Genomic DNA, 23,062 nt, shown 5'->3' on the forward strand with positions numbered 1-23,062 from the left:
ACACCGGCATCTCCAAATCATTCTAAAAGATGAGACTTAACAAACAATCCGGGTCTTTTTCAATATATAATTTCAGTTAAATCACACTGCAAATTTTTGCTATAAATTCTGTGTTACTATCGAGCCCTCCACAATCACCTGATGAAGGAGCGTCACTCCGAAAGCTAGTGTACTTCCAATTAAACCTGTTGGACTATAACCTGGTGTTGTGTGATTTTTAACTTTGTACACCCCAGTCCAACACCGGCATCTCCAAATCATGTCTGAATATTGTGTTGTTAGTATAAAGAATGTGCTCAGAACATTTTGCCTCAGAATTGACAGGTTGCTGTTAAGTTTTGAAACGCTGTATCTCCCTCAAACACCTTTCCAGTAATTGCTGACTTTCCCTGCAGAGGCATTGAAGTCTCCCACGAACAGATGTGGACAGGGCCAATTCAGATCTTCCAGTTTATTGCATTATATCCTCGGGGCTGCTGAGATTTGGTGTATAAATTCTTGACGTGTTAATTCCAATGGGAAGTGCAGCTGTATGGGGTACTTGTTGATTCTGAAGGAAGTGTCTTTCATTAGGATGACCTGATGATGAAACTCCTTCAGGTCCAAAGCCTGGGTTCAGTGGTACAGAGAACCCTTAAGACTGAAAACTTTGGCTGCAGTGGATGACTGTTACATCGTTTGAGCCTTTTCATGTTCTGGCTGCACTTTTCTGGCTTGCTGGTCCTCGGACAGTCATTGTGTGTGCGAGACAGGCAACTCAGAAACTCACTGATACCGCACCAGTAATATCCTAGAGCATTGCCAGTGTGATGTCAGACAAAATTTGACACGGACACGAGGAGATATTGGGGCCAAACGCCCAGTCAGAGAAGCAGGTCAAGGGCATTCTACAGCTGAAGGCACAGTGATGGAGTGATTAAAATTAAAGACACCAGAATTGGAAAAATGTCGAGATCCTGTCAGGGTCTTCTGGTTTAGAGGTGGAAGAAGTTAGAAATGGGAAGGGGTTTGAGCACACAGATGAGGATTCTGAAGACCAGGGTGAGCTGTAAGGTCCGGCGGTATCTGTGGAGTGAGAAACACTTAACATTTCCTGTTCAATATGACTCCTCATCGAACCTGATAACTCCAGTTCCAAAAAAGGGTCACGTGAGGCTGGAAAGGTTTCATATCCAGACACTGCTAGACGTTTTTCCAGAGTTTTGTGTTTTTTTTTTAAATTTCAGGTCTTCAGCGTCTTCAATATTTTGCTTTTATCTTAAAATCTAAGGGTGTCTGGATCACGGGCAAAGGGGGGTGAACAACAGTCGCTGGCGAGCTGAGTATGACGCTGATGGCTGAGTTCTGGTTGAGGTGAAGTTGATAAATACAGTACTATACAAGGTGAGGGACTGGTCCTTGCCAAGTGCTTTCCCGACAGGCCAGTGCCCGGTAGTGGGAGCTCTGGTTTAATGGAAACCCGGGCCCAGATTAGGCTGCTTGAACTACCAGACTCCATAGTCTTGCATATTAATAGCCGCCATCCTTGCAACACGCCACTATTTATTTATTATATATTCAAAACTGCAGCTCGTGTTATTTAAAAATATAAATACGATAAAACGTGAATTAACGAGGGTTTGTTTTTGAATGAATTTGCTGCTCAGGTATTGCAAACGGATTGTACCATTGCTTCAGAAAGGAGGGGGATCTGGTAGGAGAGAACGGGGTAACGATGAGAGGTTTGGAAGCTTGGAGGGGTAAATTCCCCCCAACCAAGTTATTGGTGGATTGTTATGTAATGAATGGGTTGTTTGCGGGAGAGGAAGGAGTGAGGAAGAGTCTATTCGGAGTGGTGGCTGATTGTGTGTGTCCCCTGAATGTGGGTGGTGCAGTCCGCGCTGGATACATTGTAACGGTTTGATTTCCGCTCCAGGTAAAGAGCGGATCTCGCGGCGGCGGCAGCAAGAGCCTCGGCTCCGGGCAGGGAGCCGGAGAGACATGAGCTTTTCTGGCACCAAAGCCCTGAGCAGCAGCGCCAAGAACCAGGACACTGTTGGCATGAAGGTGAAGAAGGCGCCGCCGAGCGAGGGGCTCCCGGCTACCACCGAGGAGGAGCTGCTGAAGAAGGAAACTGTGACCCCCGAGGACGTGCTGGGGCTGCAGAAGATCACCCAGAGTGAGTAGAGCCTCTTTAAAGGGACAGCTGAACACTGCCACGGCAAAGAGAGGAGCTGGAGGGAGACGGGAACGGAGCTTCAGTGTCACCAAAGCTGGGTAGCCAGAGCTGGGGGAGGAGAAGGGCTCAGAGCCCCCCCACCCCAGAATCAGCCGCCCACAGAAGTCGGGTACAGAGTTTCAGAGCTGAAGAACCATCACAGCTAGGTATCGGTGTGGTGGAGAGTCCTTCAGGAGATTGTGTTACTGTAGGTTGGGATAGGGATGGAGACACAGAGTCTCGGGAGGTTCTCCCAGTACCCAACAACCTCAGGGGCTGAGACCTGACAGGCTGTACAGAAGGTGTTGGGAACACAAATATCCCTCAGTTTGAAAAGGCAAACACTAGAACCAAAGAGTGGCACAAGCCTATGGATAGCCTAGATCCAGACAAATGAGGGCAACGAGGAGGAGGAAGTATGTCAGGCAGAATTTACATCCTCTGTTTCTGGACAATCAGCTCACGTACTCGTTCATAGTGAGTATCTGGGGGTCAAAAGTGAAAGGAATGGGACAAGAGCAGTGCCCCAGCGATTTGAGCTGAAGGAACTGCCTCCAAAAGCAGATGCACTTTTAAACACAGAATGAGAGTAACTCTGTCCCAATAAATGACATTTGATAAATGTGTTTATTCCTGTTCCAACTGCCAGTTAGAATCATGCAAAGGAAGGTCAAACTGTCTGTACTGTGATGTCACCTAACAAGTATTATTTTTCAAATGTTACATTATTTTATGTTAGCTTTACTCTTCATGCAAATTCCAGTTTTCCTTGAAGCAAGCGTTCCAGTACCTTGAATATATAAAGTTGCAATTAATTTATTAAAAGTGAGGCTTCGGGAACAAATCCAGCATTTGAGGAATGAAGAGGTGTTATAGACATTGGGAAAATGTGCTCTTTGCTTTTCCATCCAGTGGTTGTATGAAGTTAGATCGAAACCATAGGATTTGGGTCCACTCCATCTCTTGTGCCAGAGACATTGATACAGTGAAGATCTAGAAAATCTTAGAAAAGGTGTACCCTTCATCATTGTTAACACTGGGCCTGACCTTCTGATTTACAGCATTGTTGCAATCCTTAAATTTGTGAGAGTTTTTGATTTATTTGTCTAGATCTGTGCATTAATTGTGTTTTCTATCCTCTGTTGTCAGCTATGATTTGTAACTCAAGAACCTAGCAGAGAGTTCTTTAATCCAATTCTTAGACACATGGAGTATGGTCACTGGCAATATGGTGAACAAGGAGCTCCCAACAACTAAATTTAAAATGGAAGTATTCAATTCCATAGCTGGGGATTTGTTTATCAGAATCCATGTATTCCCAATCAGATAATGTCCAGAGTTGTGATTGATTCTGTATCTGTGTGGTTCTGTCAGGGCTGTCAGTGTCAGAACCACACAGTTTGCAGTCATTCCTATCAAAATTGGGAAAGCAGTGTTTGTTAATCCTACCTGCTTTCCATCTCCTACACGGGTCATTTGGTGGCTTCTGGAAACTGACATTCTCAATAGTCCCCAAGAGAACAGTCCCATTCCAACACACTGCAGTTAATTGGAAAACGAGGTCCCAGATGAGAATTGGCATTTTCTACCTCACTTACCATGCAAGAGTTTTTGTTAATTTTAGTCAACCTGTTTGGACATGTTGTAGTGCACCTTTGGGCAGATGGGTCTTGAATCCAGAATTCTTGGACTAGAGTAGATACAGTACCACTGAGCCTCAAGAACCTGTGAAAGAGTTTTATCCTTGGATTGAAGATCGCTAGATGAATGCTTGGTTGATTAATACTTGGTGCTGTAACACCAACTGTGTGTCATGTCAGTGCCCCTTGCCTTATTATTTAGATGGCATGTCAGGTCATGGGATATTTTGGCTATTGCTTTCCTACGTTATGGTTTAGTCCTTTTAAAGGAAAGTGTATTCACTCTACCTTTTTTAACACCAAAAATGGCCGTCAGTGCTTAGTTTGCTATTTGTGCACGTTTCCTCAGGGTGACCTTATAGGGATTTAAAATCATGAGGGGTATGGATAGGATGAATAGCCAAAGTTGTCTTTTCCCAGGGGTAGAGGAATCCAGAACTGGAGGGCATACATTGAAGGTGAAAAGGGAAAGATCTAAAAGGGACCTAAAGGCAACTTTTTCATGCACATGATGGTGTGTGTATGGATTGACCTGCCAGAGGCTGGTAAAATTACATTTAAAAGGCATCTGGATGGGTATATGAATAGGAATGATTCAGATGGATTAGCGCCAAATGCTGGCAATGGGGCTAGGTCAGATTTGGGTATCTGATCAGCATGGATGAGTTGGACTGAAGGGTCTGTTTCCATGGTATACATCTCTGCGACTGTTCAAGTAAGTAATTTGTTAGTTTGCTTCAGTAGTTGATAAGAATCTCACACTCACTGATTTGGGAATACCCTAATTCTGGGCATTCAACTAAGACTTTCCTTCAAACTGTAAGTAAAGAGAAGGTTGGTCAAGTTCAGTTAAGGCTATAAATTCAGTCAGGTTGTCTTTTAAGAAAACTTCAAGATCTGTCAATGAGACTAATAGTTTAGAAATGCAAGTGAGGGGTTAGAAACTATCTTGTTCAAGTCAAGTAAAATGAATACTTGATTTCACAGTACTGTTATGGCATAGTTGGAGGCCATTTGGCCCATCATGCCTGCACCTGAACTATTACATAATGCCAATGTGGGGATACATGATTTTCTTTTTTACTGTATCATGGAGAGAGGATTGAAGTGCGTGAGTTCAACTGTAATTGATGTCTTAGTGTTTACTTCCACTGAGACTGAGCACAGTATATCAAGACAGTTCAATAAGTGCTTGCCATCTCTGCTTTTTGGAGAGATTGAAAAGACACAAGCACCTGATTCAGGTGACAGTGAGTCAATAAGGCGACATGCTCAGGTTCTGCTCCAAGTAAAACTGAGACCGCATTGCGGGAAAGAATTGACACAATCTGAGAAGGTTTCTGTGGAAGGGCTGAATTTGCAATATTGGGATTTGCTGCAATGTAGTGAATTAAACTTCCAAACTCTATCCCTTTGGAAAGAAAAAGAATACAACGATCAACAAAATTTTAGAACTCATGCTGCAAAGTTATGTTCTTTGTACTTGGAATATTTTGAGCTGTCTAGCAATGAGGACAGGCCAAGTGGGAACAGATCTGTCCCTGTATAACTTTGGGGTACAGTACTGGTGGGGGCAAGTCTGTCGCTGTGTAACACTGGGTGACAGTACTGGTGGGGACAGGTCTGTCAATGTGTAGCAGGTACAGTACTGGTGGGACAGATCTGATACAACACTGGGATACAGTATATGGGAGATAAGTCTGTCACTGACACTGGATGCAGTAATAGTGAAGACACATCTGTCACTGTATAACACTGGGTTACTCTGAATTGCCACAATTTTTTTTACTGTATTCTTTTGATGTCAATGTGACTAGCACTGACTGACATCACATCCTTGAGCCATGGTTTGAAATGAATATTTTGAAACAGGTGAATGATTTTAAATTATTTACCTGTGCCTGCGACTCAGTTGTGAGTACATCAAGTTTCTTACGATATGAGGAGCAACAGATTTATTCAGTGATGTCATACTGCAAGCTGTTCATTTCCACACAATGATTTGTAAACTTTCCTGATGGAACTGCTAATTCCCTCTAAGGAATAATGCCAGACATTCCTTCGCATCTTATGATTAGGGAAATACTTTCAGCCGATTAATGTAGTTTTGTGGTTAGAGTGACAGTCAGCATCAGTCACAACAGAATGAATATCTTATTGTATCTTTGCTCCACAAGCATATTCTCCGATGTCCCCATGTAACATTCAGTGTCTCCTTTAATTCCCCTTTCCTTAATGTGATTATCTCCATTCCTTTTAGTCCTTGCAATAGATTCTGCATTGTAACCTCGATTGATAAAGGTGTTTCTCCAGTATTCCACATGGTGATACCTTGAAATTAAAACTCTCAATTTTAGAAACCCCTGTAAGAAAAGCTAAAAGTTCAAGGTGAGTTTTAAGGAGTGTCATAAAGGAACAGCATTGTAGATTTTTTTTTAAAAAAACTATTCTCCTATCAACCTATTCAGAAATGTTATTCCACAATTCCGGGTGGCACGGTGGCTCAGCGGTTAGCACTGCCGCCTCACAGCACCAGGGTCCTGGGTTCAATTCCCGCTTGTCTGTGTGGAGTTTGCACATTCTCCCCGTGTCTGAGTAGGTTTCCTTCAGGTGATCTGGTTTCCTCCCACAGTCCAAAGATGTGCAGGTCAGGTGAATTGGCCATGTTAAATTGCCCACAGTGTTAGGTGTGTTAGTCAGGAGTAAATATAGGGTAGGGGAATGGATTTGGGTGGGTTTCTCTTCGGAGGGGCGGTGTTGACTTGTTGGGCCGAAGGGCCTGCTTTCACACTGTAGAGAATCTAACCGAAATCTCTAAAACAAATGAAACTTGAACTTGGGTCTCCTGGCTCTAAGATAGGGATACTACTGTTGTGCTACAAGAGACAGTGTTGTTGAATACAGGGTAATGTGTGAACAGGACTTGGTGTAAGTTAGGGTGCAAGCAGCAAAAGTTTCAAGTGAGCTGCTGTTCAGGAAGTTGGGACGGATGGACACGCCAGGAGACCACTCGAAGAGTTAATTCAACAGCTACCTTGATTAATTGCTTTAAATATTGTTGCCTCTGTGGTAGTGGTTATTTAGAAGTTGAGGCAATCTGTACCATATATGAAATACTAAGCAGCCAGTATGTTTAACACTGAAGCCAGTGGTTAATTTTCTGAAATGTCCAAGGTTGTGAAGGTTAGATGGCTTGACCATGCTAAATTGTTTAGTATCCAGGAATGTGCAGGCTTGATGAATTAGTCTTGGGAAATGCAGGGTTACAGGGATAGAGTAAGGGGGTATGTCTGAGTGGATGGTCTCTGAAAGATCGTTATGGACTTGATGGGCCGAATGGCTGGCTTCCACACTGTAGGGATTCTGAGATTCGATGATCTGAATTGCATCAAACTTGTGCTGACTTCAGAGACAATTTTCTTACATGTTATAAAGGAGAGAATACAGCACAGTTGGGCCTTTCAGCCTAACTGGTCCATACTGAAGTCTCTGCTCCTCACAAACCACCGTCCACCAGATTTTAGTCCCACCAGTCAGTACATCATTTTGTTCATCTCTTCCTCATTAATTTAGATTTCCCTTAAATGCATTGACACAATTCCCTCATTAACTCCTTATCGCAATGAATACCACATTTCCATCACTTTCTGGATAAAGAGGTTTCTCCTGAATTCATGAGATTCATCAGCCCCCTCACTGTGCTGATTACCAATTCATTCTGCTATTGCTTGTTCCTCTTGGTCTATGTCAAGTTCCTTTCCACAGGGCAAGTTTTCTCTTTTCCTATTGGTCTGGAGTAAGCACATGTCTCCAACACTTCTAACTCCCTCCATTTGGAGCTGAACATTGAATTAATTGTGAAAGGGATAAATCAAAAAAGAAAACCCCTTTCTGACAATATCCAGATAATGTTTCGCAAGTATTCATTTCACTGCTGCATTGTTGGGTGTATTGCAAGCCAAACTCTACATGTCGTGATTCCACTAGCAGTGACAGTAGGATAGGACCTCAGTCTGGTGATAAGATGGAGTTATAGTCAGTTTGTATGGTGTAGAACATTGAGAACAACACAGTCCCACCTTTATAGACAACACCCGTCCTGTTCCAGTCTGAAGCTCTTATGGAGTGGTATAGCACACAAGATGACCATTTGGCCCATCATCCCTTTATGAATGAGCTATAGTATTTGCCCCATTTCCCAACAGTATACACAGACTTGCATTTTTTTCCTTTTCAAATACTTATCCAACTAACTTTTGAAATCTCCTGATGAATCTGCTTACAAGGCAGCCATTTTACCATAACCTACTGCATGGAAATTTCTCTTTTTTTTAAGATTAGATTACTTACAGTGTGGAAACCGGCCCTTCAGCCCAACAAGTCCACACCGACCCTCCGAAGAGTAACCCACCCAGACCCATTCCCCTACATTTACCTCTTCACCTAATACTATGGGCAATTTAGCCTGGCCAATTCACCTAACCTGCACATCTTTGGACTGTGAGAGGAAACCGGAGCAAACCCACGCAGACACTGGGAGAATGTGCGTGACAGACAGTTGCCTGAGGCGGGAATTGAACCCGGGTCTCTGGCACTGTGAGGCAGCAGTGCTAACCACTGTGCCACCCACTGGTTCATTTACCAATGATCTTCAAACTGTGCCCTCTAGTTACTGATCCTCTTGACACTGAAAACAGTTTATCTTATTTATTTTAGCAAAACATTTCATGAGTTTGAACACTTCTATTAAATCCCTTAATCAAGTTGCTGCTGGAGGGAGAGCATTCCAAGTCTTTCCACTTAACTGATGGCTCTCACCCTGATAGCATCCAAGTAAATCTCTTCATGGCTTTCACATTCTCCTGAAAGAGTGGTTACTGGAATTGAACACTCTCCTCCAGCAGAGGCTTTACCAGTGTGTTATAAAGGTTTAGTACAATTTCCTTACTTTTACTGTGCATCTATTCATAAAACACAAACTCTCTAGTTAAATAATTATCTTTATCCTGAACTTACCCACCATGACTTCTTTTTTTTCCAAGTTGTCTATCTATGTTTTAAACAGCTACAAGGACAGGAACTTCCTGTATGTAGTCAGAGTGGATATGTGGCCATGTTGAACAATAGCCTGGTGTTGTCCATGTTTGTCGGGACAGTGGCACAGTGCCTGTGTTACTGGAATAATATTCCTGAGAATCAATTCTGTGTGTGGCACTTTGAGATTTTGGTCGCAATTAGGAACATAAAGCCAGTAAAAATGAAAACGAAACGATGGATTGTTGCAAAAACCCAATGGTTCCTAACTCCTTTTAAGGAAAGGAAACCAACCATCTCTATCTGGTCTAGGGTTAAATGTGCCTCCAATGGGATTGACTGTGATCTTATGGCAAACTAAGCTGTCACTTCTCCAGGGTCGGTTGGCCACACCTCCCAAACTATCAACACTTCAATGTTCTCCACAGCTGGATGGATTGTTTACCTGCAACTGAGCCTAATAGACTCTCAAAATCTAGGCTGACAGGAACCGGGACCCCCCTGCTGGCTCTTTCTGGCTAGAAAGCAAGTCAATGTTGTCCCTGGCAGTTCACCCAAATGATCATGATGTTGTGGAGAGTGACATCAAAGCAGAGCGGCATCCTATCCACAATGACTGCAGTTCGCTAGGTTACTTTTATTCCACATGGGGTGATGACTTAACAGCATTTAAAAGGCTTCTGGATAGGTATATGAATAAGGAGGGTTTACAGGGGTATGAGCCCAGTACGCCCCTCCTCCAAGTCCCTCCTCCCTACCTTTTATCTTCTCCTGCTGAACACTCTGCTCATTCCTGAAGAAGGGCCTGTGCCCGAAACGTCGAATCTCCTGTTCCCTGGATGCTGCCTGACCTGCTGTGCTGTTCCAGCAATAAAGTTTCAACTATGAGCCCAGTGCTGGCAAATGGGACTAGATTAGGTTAGGCTATCTAGTCTGAATGGACGAGTTGGACCGAAGGGTCTGTTTCTGTACATCTCTGATTGGCGTTCTCTCTTCCTCAACACTGAGATCAGCGTTCCTCACCGCTGAATGTGAGTTATTAGAGAAAGGCTTCCCTGTTGTGGTTCAGTGGTAGTGTCCTTACCCCTGAACCAGGAGGATGGGTGCAAGTCCCACCTGCTCCAGAGGTATATAATAACATCTCTGAACAGGTTGATTTAGGAAAATAGGTTAAATTTTTAAAAATAGAAAATCAGAAAGAGTCTTCTGACAGTTGAAGCCTGTGTTGGTCACACAGTACAGTACAGCATTAGCGTTTATTCTGGAGGAAGTTTTAGTTGGACGGGGCTGCTTGGGATCAATGAGAGAACCCTCCAGAGGCGTCTGCCAACCTTTATCTTCGCCATGTTTGTTAATTTCAATGCCTGACTGCACGATAATGGGAGAGAAAGAGATAGGGAGGGGGATCGTTAGGGTGAATGGAAGGTAATATCAAGCTAAACAGAGTCCCTGTCTGTGTAAGGGGCTACATTTTAATCAGGATAAAAAAAACACACAAATACTGATGAACGACTCACTGAAGTGGCAAAAATAAACCTCCTTTCCTTGTTGAACTGGGAAGATTGAGCAGTGTTTTGGAATGTGAGCAGAATGCAAACTAGTCTGCAGCCACTGTCAGAATACTAAAAGCATGCTGACTGATGGCTGGTTAAAGGCAAAGTCGACTTGCATTTCTATCTGTTTTTTCTCATTTCCCAAATACTTCAACATGCAAGCATGCAAAGTGCTGTCTAAAAGCGCAGTGTCCTATGTGGTCAAAGACAGAAGCCATTTGGGCACAACAAGATCCCAGAAGCAGCAAAATAATGTTTCAATTCACAAAGGATGGGGTGGGTAACAGGGCAACAGGAGCACAGCAAGTAGTGGAAATCTGAAAACACAGAATGCTGGAGAAACTCAACAGGTCTGGCAGCATTTGTGGAGAGAGAAACTGAGTTCATATTTCAAATCCAATGTGACTGTTCCACAGAGGAGAAGCGATCTGGAGGGCTTTGAGAAGGCAACCATTAATCATCACTTTCTCAATGCATACCGGGGAGGGGGGCAATAATTGCTAATCATGTCGGCAATACCGATGTCCCTAGATGAATTTAAATAATGCTCAGCTGGTCTGGCAGCATCTGTGGAGAGAAAGCAGAGTTAATGTTTCTGGTCCAGTGACCTTTCTTCTGAAACTCCGTAGTTTCTCCTTGTCCTGATCTTGCCCACCGCAATTTTTTTTAAACTGTGTTTCAACAGCTGTAAGGACAGGAACTTCCTGCATGTTGTAAGACCGGATATGTGGCCATATTGGGCAACAGCCTGGTGTTGTCCATGTTTGAAGATCCAGTGTCACAGTGGTGATGTTATTGGAACAATAATCCACGGAATGTAAATTCTATCCCAATGTGGCACTTTGAGTTTTGGTTTTAATTGGAAATGTGAAGCCAGTAAAAATGAAACGAAACTTTTGGTCTGTTGCAAAAACCCTATGGTTCATAACTCCTTTTTAGGAAGGGAAACAGGCCATCTTTATCTGGTCTAAGGTTAGATATGCCTCCAATGAGATTCATGATATGGAGTTGCTGGTGATGGATTGGGGTGGACAACGTTAGAAGTCACATGATAGCAGGTTATATTCAACAGGTTTATTTGAAATCACAAGCTTTTGGAGCTCTGCTCCTTCATCAAATGAAGGATCTTAACCAGGTGTCATGTGACTTCTGACCTTGTCCAATGGGATTGACCTTTAACTTTGTAGAATCTGCTCTGTTGCTGTCCCTATGGTCTATGGTGGCATGTCCCAAGAATTAATTCTGGGATTTCAGTGCTTCATTTTCAAAAAGAACTGCGGATGCTGAAAATCTGAAACAAAAAGCAGCATTGACTTCTGAAGAGGATCTACACAGACCCAGCACACGACCCTCTCTCTGTATTTAGCGTGGTGAATCCACCTAACCCGCACATCTTTGGTCTGTGGGAGGACACATGCACATGGTAAAAAAAACCCACAGACACGGGGATAATATGCAAACTCCACACAGACAGTCACCCGAGGCTGGAATTGAGCCCAGATCTCTGGCACTGAGAGACAGCAGTGAGAACCACTGAGCCACTGTGTTACCCCTGAATGTAGAAAGCAACAGAACAGGTGGATTTGGGAGGTTTTATACATAGATCATAAAAAGCTAGCATCTAAATTCAATGGATAATAGGGAAGGCGAATGGATTTTTTATTTCAAAGGGAATGGAGGATATGAATAAAAATATGCAAGGCCCTATTTATGAACAATTTTGGTCTACCTACCTATGGAAAAACATACTGGTGTTGAAGGGCTGTCTTTTGAGGCGAGATCGAATATGTTGGGTCTGTACTCATTGAAATATTGAAGAATGAGAGGTGGCCTTATTGAAACATACAAGATTCTTGGAGGGGCTTTTCAGCACCGATGCTGAGAGTTACCTTCCCCTTGTAACAGAGTCAAGGGCTGGAACCTCAGAATAAAGGGTTGCACATTTAAACACAAATGAAGAATTTTCTTCTTTGAGGGGAGTGAATCTGTGGAATCCTTTACTGCAAAGGGCTGTTGAGGCTGGGTCATTGAGTATGTTCAAGACTGAGATAGACCCTTCTAATGAGTAAGGGAATCAAGGTTTTGAGGCAAGAGCAGCAGAGTGGATTTGAAGATTATCAGATGAGCCGTGATCTGTGAATGTTTTTATTCAATCATGCTAAACCAGCATTTATTACACGTCCTGAATTGCCCAGCGGGCAGTTCAGAGTCCACCCCATTGCTGTTGGTTTGGAGTCATGTGTGGTCAAGACCTGGGTCTTCAGTCTAGTGATAATGCTACTAGGCCATTCTCTCCCCATTAATGGAGAGGCAGAGCAGATTCAATGGACTGAATGACTTATTTCTTCTCCTAAGTTTTATGATCTTAATTATTTGGAGGTGGGACCAATTGTATTATTTCCAAATTTACAAATAACCGAAAACTTGGTGAGAATGAAAGCTGTGAAGGGGTTACAGGGATTTAGACAGGCTGGACTGAGTGTGTTAGAACCTGGCACGTGGGATAGAATGTGGATAGGTGTACTCAGAACAAAGGTGCAGAATATTTCTTCAATGTTTGCAGATTGGAAAGTGTTGATGTGCAAACGGCCTTAGGTGTCCATGTTCATTCGAGCGTTCTTGTGAGACTGTAGAAATGGCTCCACCATTGAACCAGGAGTCCAGAGGTGTGTAATAACAGTTCTAAATAGGTTGAGAAAATATACATGTTTATCAATTATTGAAAGCAAGCATACAGATGCAGCAGACAGTTTAGGGAGCAGATAGCATTTTGTCTTCAGCACAAGAAGATTTGAGTGTAGGAAGAAAGCGGTCTTGCTCCATTTGTACAGAATACTTGAGACTCCACCTGGAGTACTGTGAGCAGTTCTGGTCATGTGCCTAAGCACAAATATACTTGCTGTAGAAGGAATGCAGCAGAGTTAACCAGCCTGACCCCTGGATTGCTGGGGCTGTCCTTTGAGCAAAGATTGAGAAAACTAGGCTTGTATTCTCTGGAATCTAAAAGATAGAGATGGGATCTCATAAAAACTTAAAAGGTTCTTAAAGGATATACAGGGTGGATGTAGGAAGGGTATTACCTCTACCTGGGACACCCCAGAACCAGGGGACACAGTCTCAGAATAAAAGGCAAGCCATTGAGGACTGAGATGTGGAGGAATGTCTTCACTCAAGGTGATGAATGTTTGGAAATCTCTATTCCAGAGAGTGATGAGAGCTCAGTCATTAAGTTTGTTCAAGCCAGAAACTGATAGATTTCTAGTTACTAATAACATTGAGGATTATGGGAAAATGGTGTTGAGATGGATAATCAGCTGTGAATGTTGGGTGAAGCTTGAGGGGCTGAATGGCCTACGCTTGTTCAAGTTCCTTTGGTAAAAACAATGACTGCAGATGCTGGAAACCAGATTCTGGAGTAGAGTAGTGCTGTGCAATAAGGTCATAGCAAATCTTCCCATGTTCCTGTTTTCAGAATGACTCTTCTCTCCTGAAAAGACCAAATCCAAATCTACGTAATTTAGAATTAGTGTGAACTCGGGTCCAATAAAATGATAATGAGTAACTGCTGCAAATAAGAAGAGCAGCGGCAGGATGATGCTCCTGAGTATCAAAGCAACGAGCAGACACATTGACATAAACTGATTATATCTCTGACTCTCAGAATAGAAAGAGAGGTGGGGGATTATCCTCCGTTCTGGGCTTCTCTCTGGCTTGGCATTTATGTTGCAGATTTGAAATACATCAGGTGGCTTCCAAGTTGCACTGTCTCAGTGTGTGACTTCTACATAACATATCTCTCTCTCTCAACCCCACTATAAACCCAGAATCTGCCTGTTATCAGCAGGAAAAATACCTTCTGAAGGGAAGTGGACCTACATTTACATTTTTGCTCGTGAAATGTAGCATCATATTATTGTTTCACCTGTATCTCCCAAAGGGCAGACCCCTCCAAACTGGAATAGTGAAATAGAATTTTAAAGATGACAAACTTAAAAATGTACTAGGGAGTACTGAACTATGACAGGTCAGCGCCAAGACAGCGTTGCGTTGTCGGGGAGTCAGCGCTGAGGGAATGCCATGCTGTTAGAGGGCCAACACTGAGGGAGCACCACATTGTCAGAGGGTCAGTGCTGGGGGAGCGCCACACTGTTGAAGGGTCAGTACTGGGGTAGTGCCGCCCTGTCAGAGGGTCAGTGCTGGGGGAGTGCCGCAGTGAGGGAGCATCGCACTGTCGGAGGGTCAGTGCTGGGGGAGTGCCGCACTGTCGGAGGGTCAGTGCTGGGGGAGTGCCGCACTGTCGGAGGGTCAGCACTGAGTGTCAGTATTGAAGCCATTGAACTGTTGAAGTGGAGGAAACTGTTCAAAATTGTGGCAGCTGTTTATGCACATCTCCAGATTCAGACCTCGTGTCTCTAAGGAAGCTAGTACAATCACCTCAATTGCAGTTCTCACATTGCTATTAAAATGCCGAGGTTGGATCAAGGCTGTTCATAATCTGTACGGGTGTTATAAATAGCAAGTGCTTATCTCTAAGATTACTCTATTCCTGTTCTGTATCAGGCTGCTATCTTTTTGGCAAGACTGGTGATCCATGCTGAGATGTTGGTCAAGTTTTAACCCCCGTGGTCTGGCTGGAGGGCCAAGTCCAAACTGAAAGCTTCCCACATATCCTTTAATATAGAAACATGGAAAATAGGAGCGGGAATGGGCTATTCGGCCTTTCCAGCCTGCACTGCCATTCCATGTGATCATACAACTCAATGGCCTTTTCCCATTTTCTCCTTACCTTTTGATTACTTTAACTCTAAGTGCTAGATCCAACTCCTCCTCAAAATCATACAAGGTTTTGACTTTGACTGTTTTTTTGTGGCAGAGAATGCCTCATGTTCATCACTCTCTGGGTGAAAACATTTCTCCTCCTCTCAGTCCTTCATGGTTTACTCCTTATCCTTAGTCTATGACCCCGTTATAGAAAACATAATTCTTGCAACTGAGAGAGGAAAGCTGACAGAGGTAGTAAGTAGGAATAGTGATGAGGGCATGTTGACCGTGTGGGTAATGTTGATTGTTTACAAATTGGTAGGTACTTGAGGTATTTGCATCACTATCAGCGAAGGTACCAGAGGGTGAAATGAGGTGAAAAATGCCATCTTAAACGGATATGAACTAGTGCGAGAAGCTCAAGACAACATTTTCAGAATCTAAGGAGGGAACCTGGTCAAACATAGGGGAAGTTTGAAAGCATCAAACGAAGTAACTTTGATAGATGCATAAGGGCATTGAAAGTTGATCAGTCTTATGACGCTGTTAGACTGTTATTTTGGAGGAATTCAAAAATTCACTTCCTGAAATCGTGAGAACTCATGGAAGAGCTTGGAGTTAAACTGGCAAGACTAGCAGTGGGAATAGCTGGTGATTGAGTTGGTTCATAAATCAAAGTTTGGTTTCCAACATTAATTTCAATCTGTGAGGGATAGAAACAGGGGAGAAGAGAAATCCCCAGTTGGTAAGGGAAAAGGAGATCTCATTGAAGATAGTTTACCACAGGGTAGAAAGGAGACCTGTGAGGGGGAAAGAGAAGTAAAAAAGCTCGGGTGTTTTCACTGCAATAAAGTAGGACACATGAAGTCACAGTGTCGGTGGGTTAGAAAAAGCACAGGGAAGACAGATATAGGAAAACAGGATAAGCCAGTGGGGTTTATTGAAGTAGTAAAGGAAGCTAAATAACTGCAGCAGAATGTACAGACTAGTCAGGGCTTGGTTAATAAGTACCAGATTTCTTGAAGGAATTTACCTTTCTGGGTAAGGTTTACCTGTGTACCAGGAGTAGGAGGTAAGGAAATTAAAATTATAGGATACAGGAGCAAGGTGAGAGATGTGCAGGTATGTATTTGGGAAGGTGTATTGCCAGAAAAGGTGGGAATATGTGAAATCCATAGTGAGAAGAATAGTGTTCCATTGTATCAGGTGAGATTGGAGAGTCCAGTGAAAAATGGTGAAGTGGTGATGGGAGTAATTGAGAAATTCTTTGTTCCAGAGATGCAGTATATTCTCGGGAATGAGCTAGCTGGATCACAGGTGAGAATGATGCAAGTGGAAATCGGGAAATGAGATGTTACAGGAAATATATCCTGGGCTTTTTTCTGACTCTGTGCTAACAAGGTGATAAAGCCACCCAGTTGAAACAGGAGGAGAAATTTAAAAATAAAGATAAGGAAGCTAAGTTCAAAATTATGAGAAACAATGTTGGTCAAATGCTTGAGAGGAAAAAAAACAAGAAGGTGGAGGACAAAGTGGATATTTTTAGTAAGAGAGGTTAGTTGAATTACAACAAAAAGTTGAAAAAATAAAAGCACTTGTAGCAAAAACCATTCACAGAGGAAGAATTTGAGTGTATCCCATGATGTTACTATTGTAAAAATGAAGTCTTGATGAAGAGATTGAAACTATTACAAATTCAGGCAAGCGAAAAATGGGCAGAAGTTCATCAAGTTATATTATTGGTGCATTATAGAAATGAAATAAGTGGACCACTGAAATTAATTAAGGAAAACTTGGTAAGTCAGAGGTCAGAGATCACATGTTTGGACTGCGTCAAATTTTAGGGAATGGTTAAATAGAGCGGGTGAGTTGGCTAGACAGCATTTGAAAATAGCACAGCATATGAAGAAATAGGAGGCAACAAGAAATAAAATTCGTAGTTTCACTGGAGGAGATAAAGTGTTAGTGTTACTGCAGTGGTAGCTGATCTTTTAAAGGCAAGGTTTAGTGGGCCTTAGGTAAAAGCAATGACTGCAGATGCTGGAAACCAGAATCTGGATTAGAGCGGTGCTAGAAAAGCACAGCAGGTCAGGCAGCATTTGAGGAGCAGGAAAATCGACGTTTCGGGCAAAAGCCCTTCATCAGGAATAGAAAGAAAATTGAGTGAGGTGAATTACTTGATAAGAATTCCAGATAGAAAGAAATCTGAGTGTATCATGCAAATATGCTCAAATAGTATTTTGATAGGGAAGGAAAGCAAGAGGAGAACGTGTTACTGGTTACAACACAGATGGAAGAACCAAGTTCCGATAAATTCGAATTTGATATTCCTCAAATTAAAAAGCCAAGTTTCTGAGGAAGGGTCACTCAACTCTGATATCTCTCCACAGCTAGTGCCAGATGTGCTGAGTTTTTCCAGCAATTTGTGATTTGATTTATTGTTGTCATGTGTATCTAAGTATAGTGGAAAGATTTGTTTGGCAAGCAATACAGGCAGATCAGGGCAAACGAGGACATACAGATCTAAGACAGAGTGAGACACACAGGGTTATAGTTGCACAGGAGGTGCATGAAGCAAGATCAACATTAGATTTGAAATTAGAGAGGTCCGTTATGCAGTCTAATAACAGCGGGGAAGAAGCTGTTCTTGAATCTGTTGGTGCATGTGATTAAGCTTCTGTATCTTCACTTGTGTCCATACACATGGACAGTGAAGGATACCAATTCGACTGAGACAACGTATCCATCCTAGGACAAGCCAAACACAGACATGCACGGGGAGTCCTGGAAGCCTGGCACTCAACCCGGAACTCCATTAACAAGCTTATGGATTTAGATCTCATATACCAACTACTGAGAGAACCAGCAACCAAACCGGAAATGACAGCAAACCTAGCAGATCTCACACACAAATGCAAGTGGGACAGAACACCAACACTTCACCAGAGGTACACTGATGATCTTACCTAGTACGGTGATGAAACGTCTGCAAACGAACTTAACAGCTCAGTGAGCAAGACAGCAAGCTCATTGACAACTTGAGCTACAAATCTTCTCAAATATCTTCATCTTCTGCCAAATGGAAGAGAGCATTACGGGGTGGGAAAGGTCTTTGATGATGGTGGCTGCCTTTCCATGGCAACAAGAAGCATAGACAGAGTCAATGGATGGAAGGTTGGCATCTGTGATCGTCTGGGCTATGCCCACAACTCTCTGCAGTTTCTGGTCCTGGGGCAGAGCAGTTGCCATACCAAGGCATTATGTATCCGGATAGAATGCTTTCTGTAGAGTATCTGTAAATGTTGATGAGGGTCCTTATGGACATGCCGTATTTCCTAAGCCACTTGAGGAAGAAGCAGCGTTGTTGTGCTTCCTTGACTGTTGTATTTACGCAGAAAGTCGAGGACAGATTGTTGGTAGTTGTCACTCTCAACCCTGATGAGGAACTTGATACTCTCAACCCTGTTTAACAAACTAAGAAAACTCTCAAATTGAGCTGAATTATTGACGTACCCTTTAAGGAAAATTGAAAAGACATGAGAAGGTTATTCCAATCATGTGGAGAGATATGTGCAAATAAGCTGGGAAGTAATAACATTATTGCACATGATGCAGATACAGGAAATGCTGATCCTGTTAAGCAACATCCTTAGAGTTAACCCTCTAAAATTGGCACAGGTTCAAAAATCAATTGAAAGCATGTTCAAAGACAATATAATCAAAGTGAGTTTCAGTGGACTGCAGACTGTCAGAAGGCATTTGACAGCCTGAAAGCTGTTTAACCACTGCCCCAGTGTTAGCCACACCTAATTACCCAAAGCATTTCAAAGTGGCTATCTCTGCACGGGTGTGGGTGTTGGCGCTATATTCTTGCAAGAAGCTGACAAGAAGGTAGAAAGATCTACTGGGTATTTTTCCAGAACGTTGAATATTCATCAACAGAAATATTCCACAATTGAGAAAGAGACTTTGAGTTTGGTATTGACAATGCAACGTTTAAACATTTATGTTGCTAGTAATGTGCCTGAGACAATTGTAAATACTGATCATAACCCCTTAAAGGTTTTGGAGAAGTTTAAAGATAAGAATACCAGACTGTTTAGATGGCATTTATTGTTACAACCATTTAAATTGAAAATTATACACGTGGCAGGATGAGAGAATGTAATTGCAATCGCGTTGTCACAACTTTGAACAAGGAAGATCAAGATGTTTGGTAGATGAAATGGATTATAATGAACTGTGGTAGTGAACATTTGAATGCTTAGAGTCAATGTAGTGTATATATATTTTTGAGAACTGTTCGAGTAAGGCCTAAGGTTTTTAAAAAAAAAAAAATTCTTCCATATTGACGGTTTTATTTTTTGAAGTTAGAACAACAGAAGCAGCATGACTGGGTGGAGTAAGGATCCCACAGAACCAGGGTTTCAGTTTAGCTTTCAGTAGTTGGGGTTTGAAGTTGGTTGTGGAAGCTGCTACATCTCTTTCAGCCACAGCAAAAAGCTGGAGTTGTGTCCTGGCCAGGATTTCCTCTTGGTGTTCTTTACTCTGGGACGGGGGAAGCATCACATAAGACAAACTATTTTATTGAATTTCTCTTTGTCAAGGATGTACTTATGGGATGTTACTGTATCAGCACAGTTGATGTTTAGTAGTTAAATAATCTATTATTCTGTGAAGTTTTCCAATAGTGTCAAAGTTACACCAATTCTTTTTGTTTGTATTTTAACTGGGTGTAAGAATAAAGTGTGCTTTGCTTAAAGCCAAGTAGCATGACCAATTGAATTACAGCTGGAACACAGCTTCTTACACTTGCCTTTAAATCAGATAAAAGTTAGGTTCTAGGCTATCTCCTGGACATATTTGAAGGGGATCTATCGGCAATGGGGTAATAGTCTTGACTACCTGTATTTGCTCTCAAAGTGGATAACTTCATATTTATCCACATTAGGTTGCATTTGCCACTCATTCACCTCACTCATATCACACTCAATGAGGCAGCAACCCCAGAAAAACTCTGAAACCAATTGTGATTAAGGAGAGAGTTGAACCATGCAATTGGTCCATTGAGAATGTTCTCGATCCATATCGACTTGGTGCACCCTATCACTTCTTCAACTGATTCCCAGGTCTTTTTGCCTCAAGGATCCTAACATCAGTTCAAATGATAACCTGTTCATCTGCCTTAGCAATAAATTCCAGATATTAATCAGTGCTGAGGGAATGCCGCATTATCAGAGGGTCAGTGCTGAGGGAGTGCCACATTGTCAGAGGGTCAGTGCTGAGGGAGTGCCGCACTGTCGGAGGATGCAATATGTAGATGTAGATTTGCTCGCTGAGCTGTAAGGTTCATTTTCAGACGTTTCATCACCATACTAGGTAGCATCTTCAATGAGCTTCCGGACGAAGGACTGCTGATGTTTCCTGCTTTCTATTTATATGTTTGAGTTTCTTTGGGTTGGTGGTGTTATTTCCTGTGGTGATGTCATTTCCTGTTCTTTTTCTCAGGGGGTGGTAAATGTTGTCCAAGTCAATGTGTTTGTTGATAGAGTTCTGGTTGGAATGCCATGCTTCTAGGAATTCTCGGGCATGTCTCTGTTTGGCTTGTCCTAGGATGGATGTGTTGTCCAGTCGAAGTGGTGACTTTCCTTATCTGTATGTAAGGATACTAGTGAGAGAGGGTCATGTCGTTTTGTGGCTAGTTGATGTTCATGTATCCTGGTGGCTAGTTTTCTACCTGTTAGTCCAATGTAGTATTTGTTGCAGTTCTTGCACGGTATTTTGTAAACGACAAACTTACACACAGATAAGGAAGGACACCACTTCAACTGGGACAACACATCCATCCTAGGACAAGCCAAACAGAAACAAGCACGAGAATTCCTAGAAGCATGGCATTCCAACCGGAACTCTATCAACAAACACGTTGACTTAGACCCTATTTACCACTCCCTGAGAAAAAGAACAGGGAATGACATCACCACAGGGAATGACATCACCACAGGAAATGACACCATCAACCCAAAGAAACTCAAACATATAAATAGAAAGCAGGAAACATCAGTGGTGCTGCGTCCGGAAGCTCACTGAAGATGTTACCTAGTTTGGTGACGAAACATCTGAAAATGAACCTTCCAGCTTAGCGAGCAAACCTACATCCAGAATCTCAGCCTGAACTACAAGTCTCAAAACTCGCGATGCAATATGTCTTAATTGTATCACAATGAGGCTCGGTGTACTATCTTGAGTTGAAACTAGGCAAAAGAAACATCATGCTGTTTTAGACATGAGTTGGGTTACAGTGAAATATTTCAGTGCATTTGTGGATGGGAGCAACTTGGGAGAGAAATGATGCAAATTACTGAGATGTTTGGAGGAGGAAGCCGAGCAGTTTATTTTGGGAATTCACCTCTGGAAAAGCAAGTGAGCTGTGAAACATAACATTCATGTGGTGCTCGTGGATTGAGCAATTACCCAGAAATGGTGACAGGATGCCATAGATTGGGAGCTGAATATTAATGGCTACAGGACTTTCTCCTGGCTTTCTGGCCTTCCTAATTATGGAGGATGGCTTAGTTAATTAGTCCTGGTATTAGCACAATAGAGCTGCTGTAAGTTCAAACCAGAATATTTTTGGCAAAGATGAGAAATGATAAAGGCAAGATGTCACTTTTGGGAGTGGTGTACTGGTTCCTAACCCTTATCCCACTGTAGAACGAAGTCTAAAGAAATAAATAATTAGCCTGTCAGAGAGCCTGGCTATAGTTATGGGGGATTTAATCTACTTATTGTTTGGAAAAGTTGGATGGGCAAAAGTAACCTGGACAAGGAGTTTCCAGAATATCTTTGGGATAGTTTCTTAGAAGGACCTATTCTGTAACTGATCAAGCCTTCCAGCTGGATATTGATACTTCATAGACTTGATGAGCTAAGATTCATTAATAATCTGATAGTGAAGGTGATCCTGAGTAGCAATAATCAGAACATGATTAAATTTTGGATTCACTTTGAAGGAGAGGGGAGTAGGACAAAGACTTAAGCTTAAGTCGAAGCAGTTATGAGGACATGAAAGCAGAGAAAACAGACATGAAAGTGAGTTCCAGAGATGTGTCAAAGAGACACAGTAGCAAACATTAAATGTTTCTGAATACACAACAGGTATAACCAGAGAGAAAATTCTAAATTGTAACTCCACCATCTGTAGTTAACTGAAAGTGTTAAAGGTTGTATTAAATCTTTTTTTTTAAATGTAATTGTGAAAAGGTGAGTAGGGGCAGGTCAGAAGATTTGACAGAAGATAAAAATAAAAGGAGCAAAGATTATAATTGCTCCCTCATTAATCTTTTAGTCACTGTAAAAAATTAGCTCAAAATATAAAGAAATGTGTAGTAGGAGTTTGTATACAGATTTTAAAAAGTTAAGTTAACAAAGTGAGACTGAGAAATTAATAATGGAAATTTAGGAGATGACAGATGAATCAAACAGGTTTTTGTAGAGTCCTCACTCTAGAGAATACAATGAACTTTCCAGAAATAGTTATAAATCAGGAAAATAGAGGGAGGAGCCTAAGAAGACTACAGTAACCAGGGAAGTGGTATTGAACAAATTATTGGAACTGTGAGGTGACAAGTTCTGAGGCCCGATGGACCTTGTAATAGAGTTGTGAAAGAAATGGCTAGTGATATAGTTGATGCATGATTTCAATTTTCAAAATTCTCCCTACTTGGAGAAGATTGGCAAATAGCGAATGTAGAACCTTACAGGGAGGGATACCAGGAAGCAGGTAACCACAGATGGTTTAGTTAAATATCTGTCATAGGGAAAATCTTCAAAACAATTATTAAAGCCATTATAGCAGGGCATTTAGAAAGTTCAAA

General features: G+C 42.2%; 1 protein-coding gene across 2 annotated transcripts in view; it reads left to right on the top strand.

Annotated features, from left to right (window-relative positions):
• Nucleotides 1–928: 928 nt before the first annotated feature.
• Nucleotides 929–23,062, top strand: part of unc119a (unc-119 homolog a (C. elegans)) — a 42,483-nt gene continuing 20,349 nt past the window's right edge. Inside the window, exons 1-2 of one of the 2 annotated variants that reach the window (XM_043718091.1) lie at nucleotides 929–1,041; nucleotides 1,916–2,158. In XM_043718091.1, the coding sequence (XP_043574026.1) occupies nucleotides 1,981–2,158 (178 nt within the window). In that variant the 5' untranslated portion in view covers nucleotides 929–1,041; nucleotides 1,916–1,980. Of the gene's footprint in view, nucleotides 1,042–1,699; nucleotides 1,722–1,915; nucleotides 2,159–23,062 lie in introns of those variants that run through there. The other variant, XM_043718090.1, reaches the window with a different exon arrangement.

The sequence above is a fragment of the Chiloscyllium plagiosum genome, chromosome 28 (genome assembly GCF_004010195.1).
Source record: "Chiloscyllium plagiosum isolate BGI_BamShark_2017 chromosome 28, ASM401019v2, whole genome shotgun sequence".
Lineage (NCBI taxonomy): Eukaryota > Metazoa > Chordata > Chondrichthyes > Orectolobiformes > Hemiscylliidae > Chiloscyllium > Chiloscyllium plagiosum.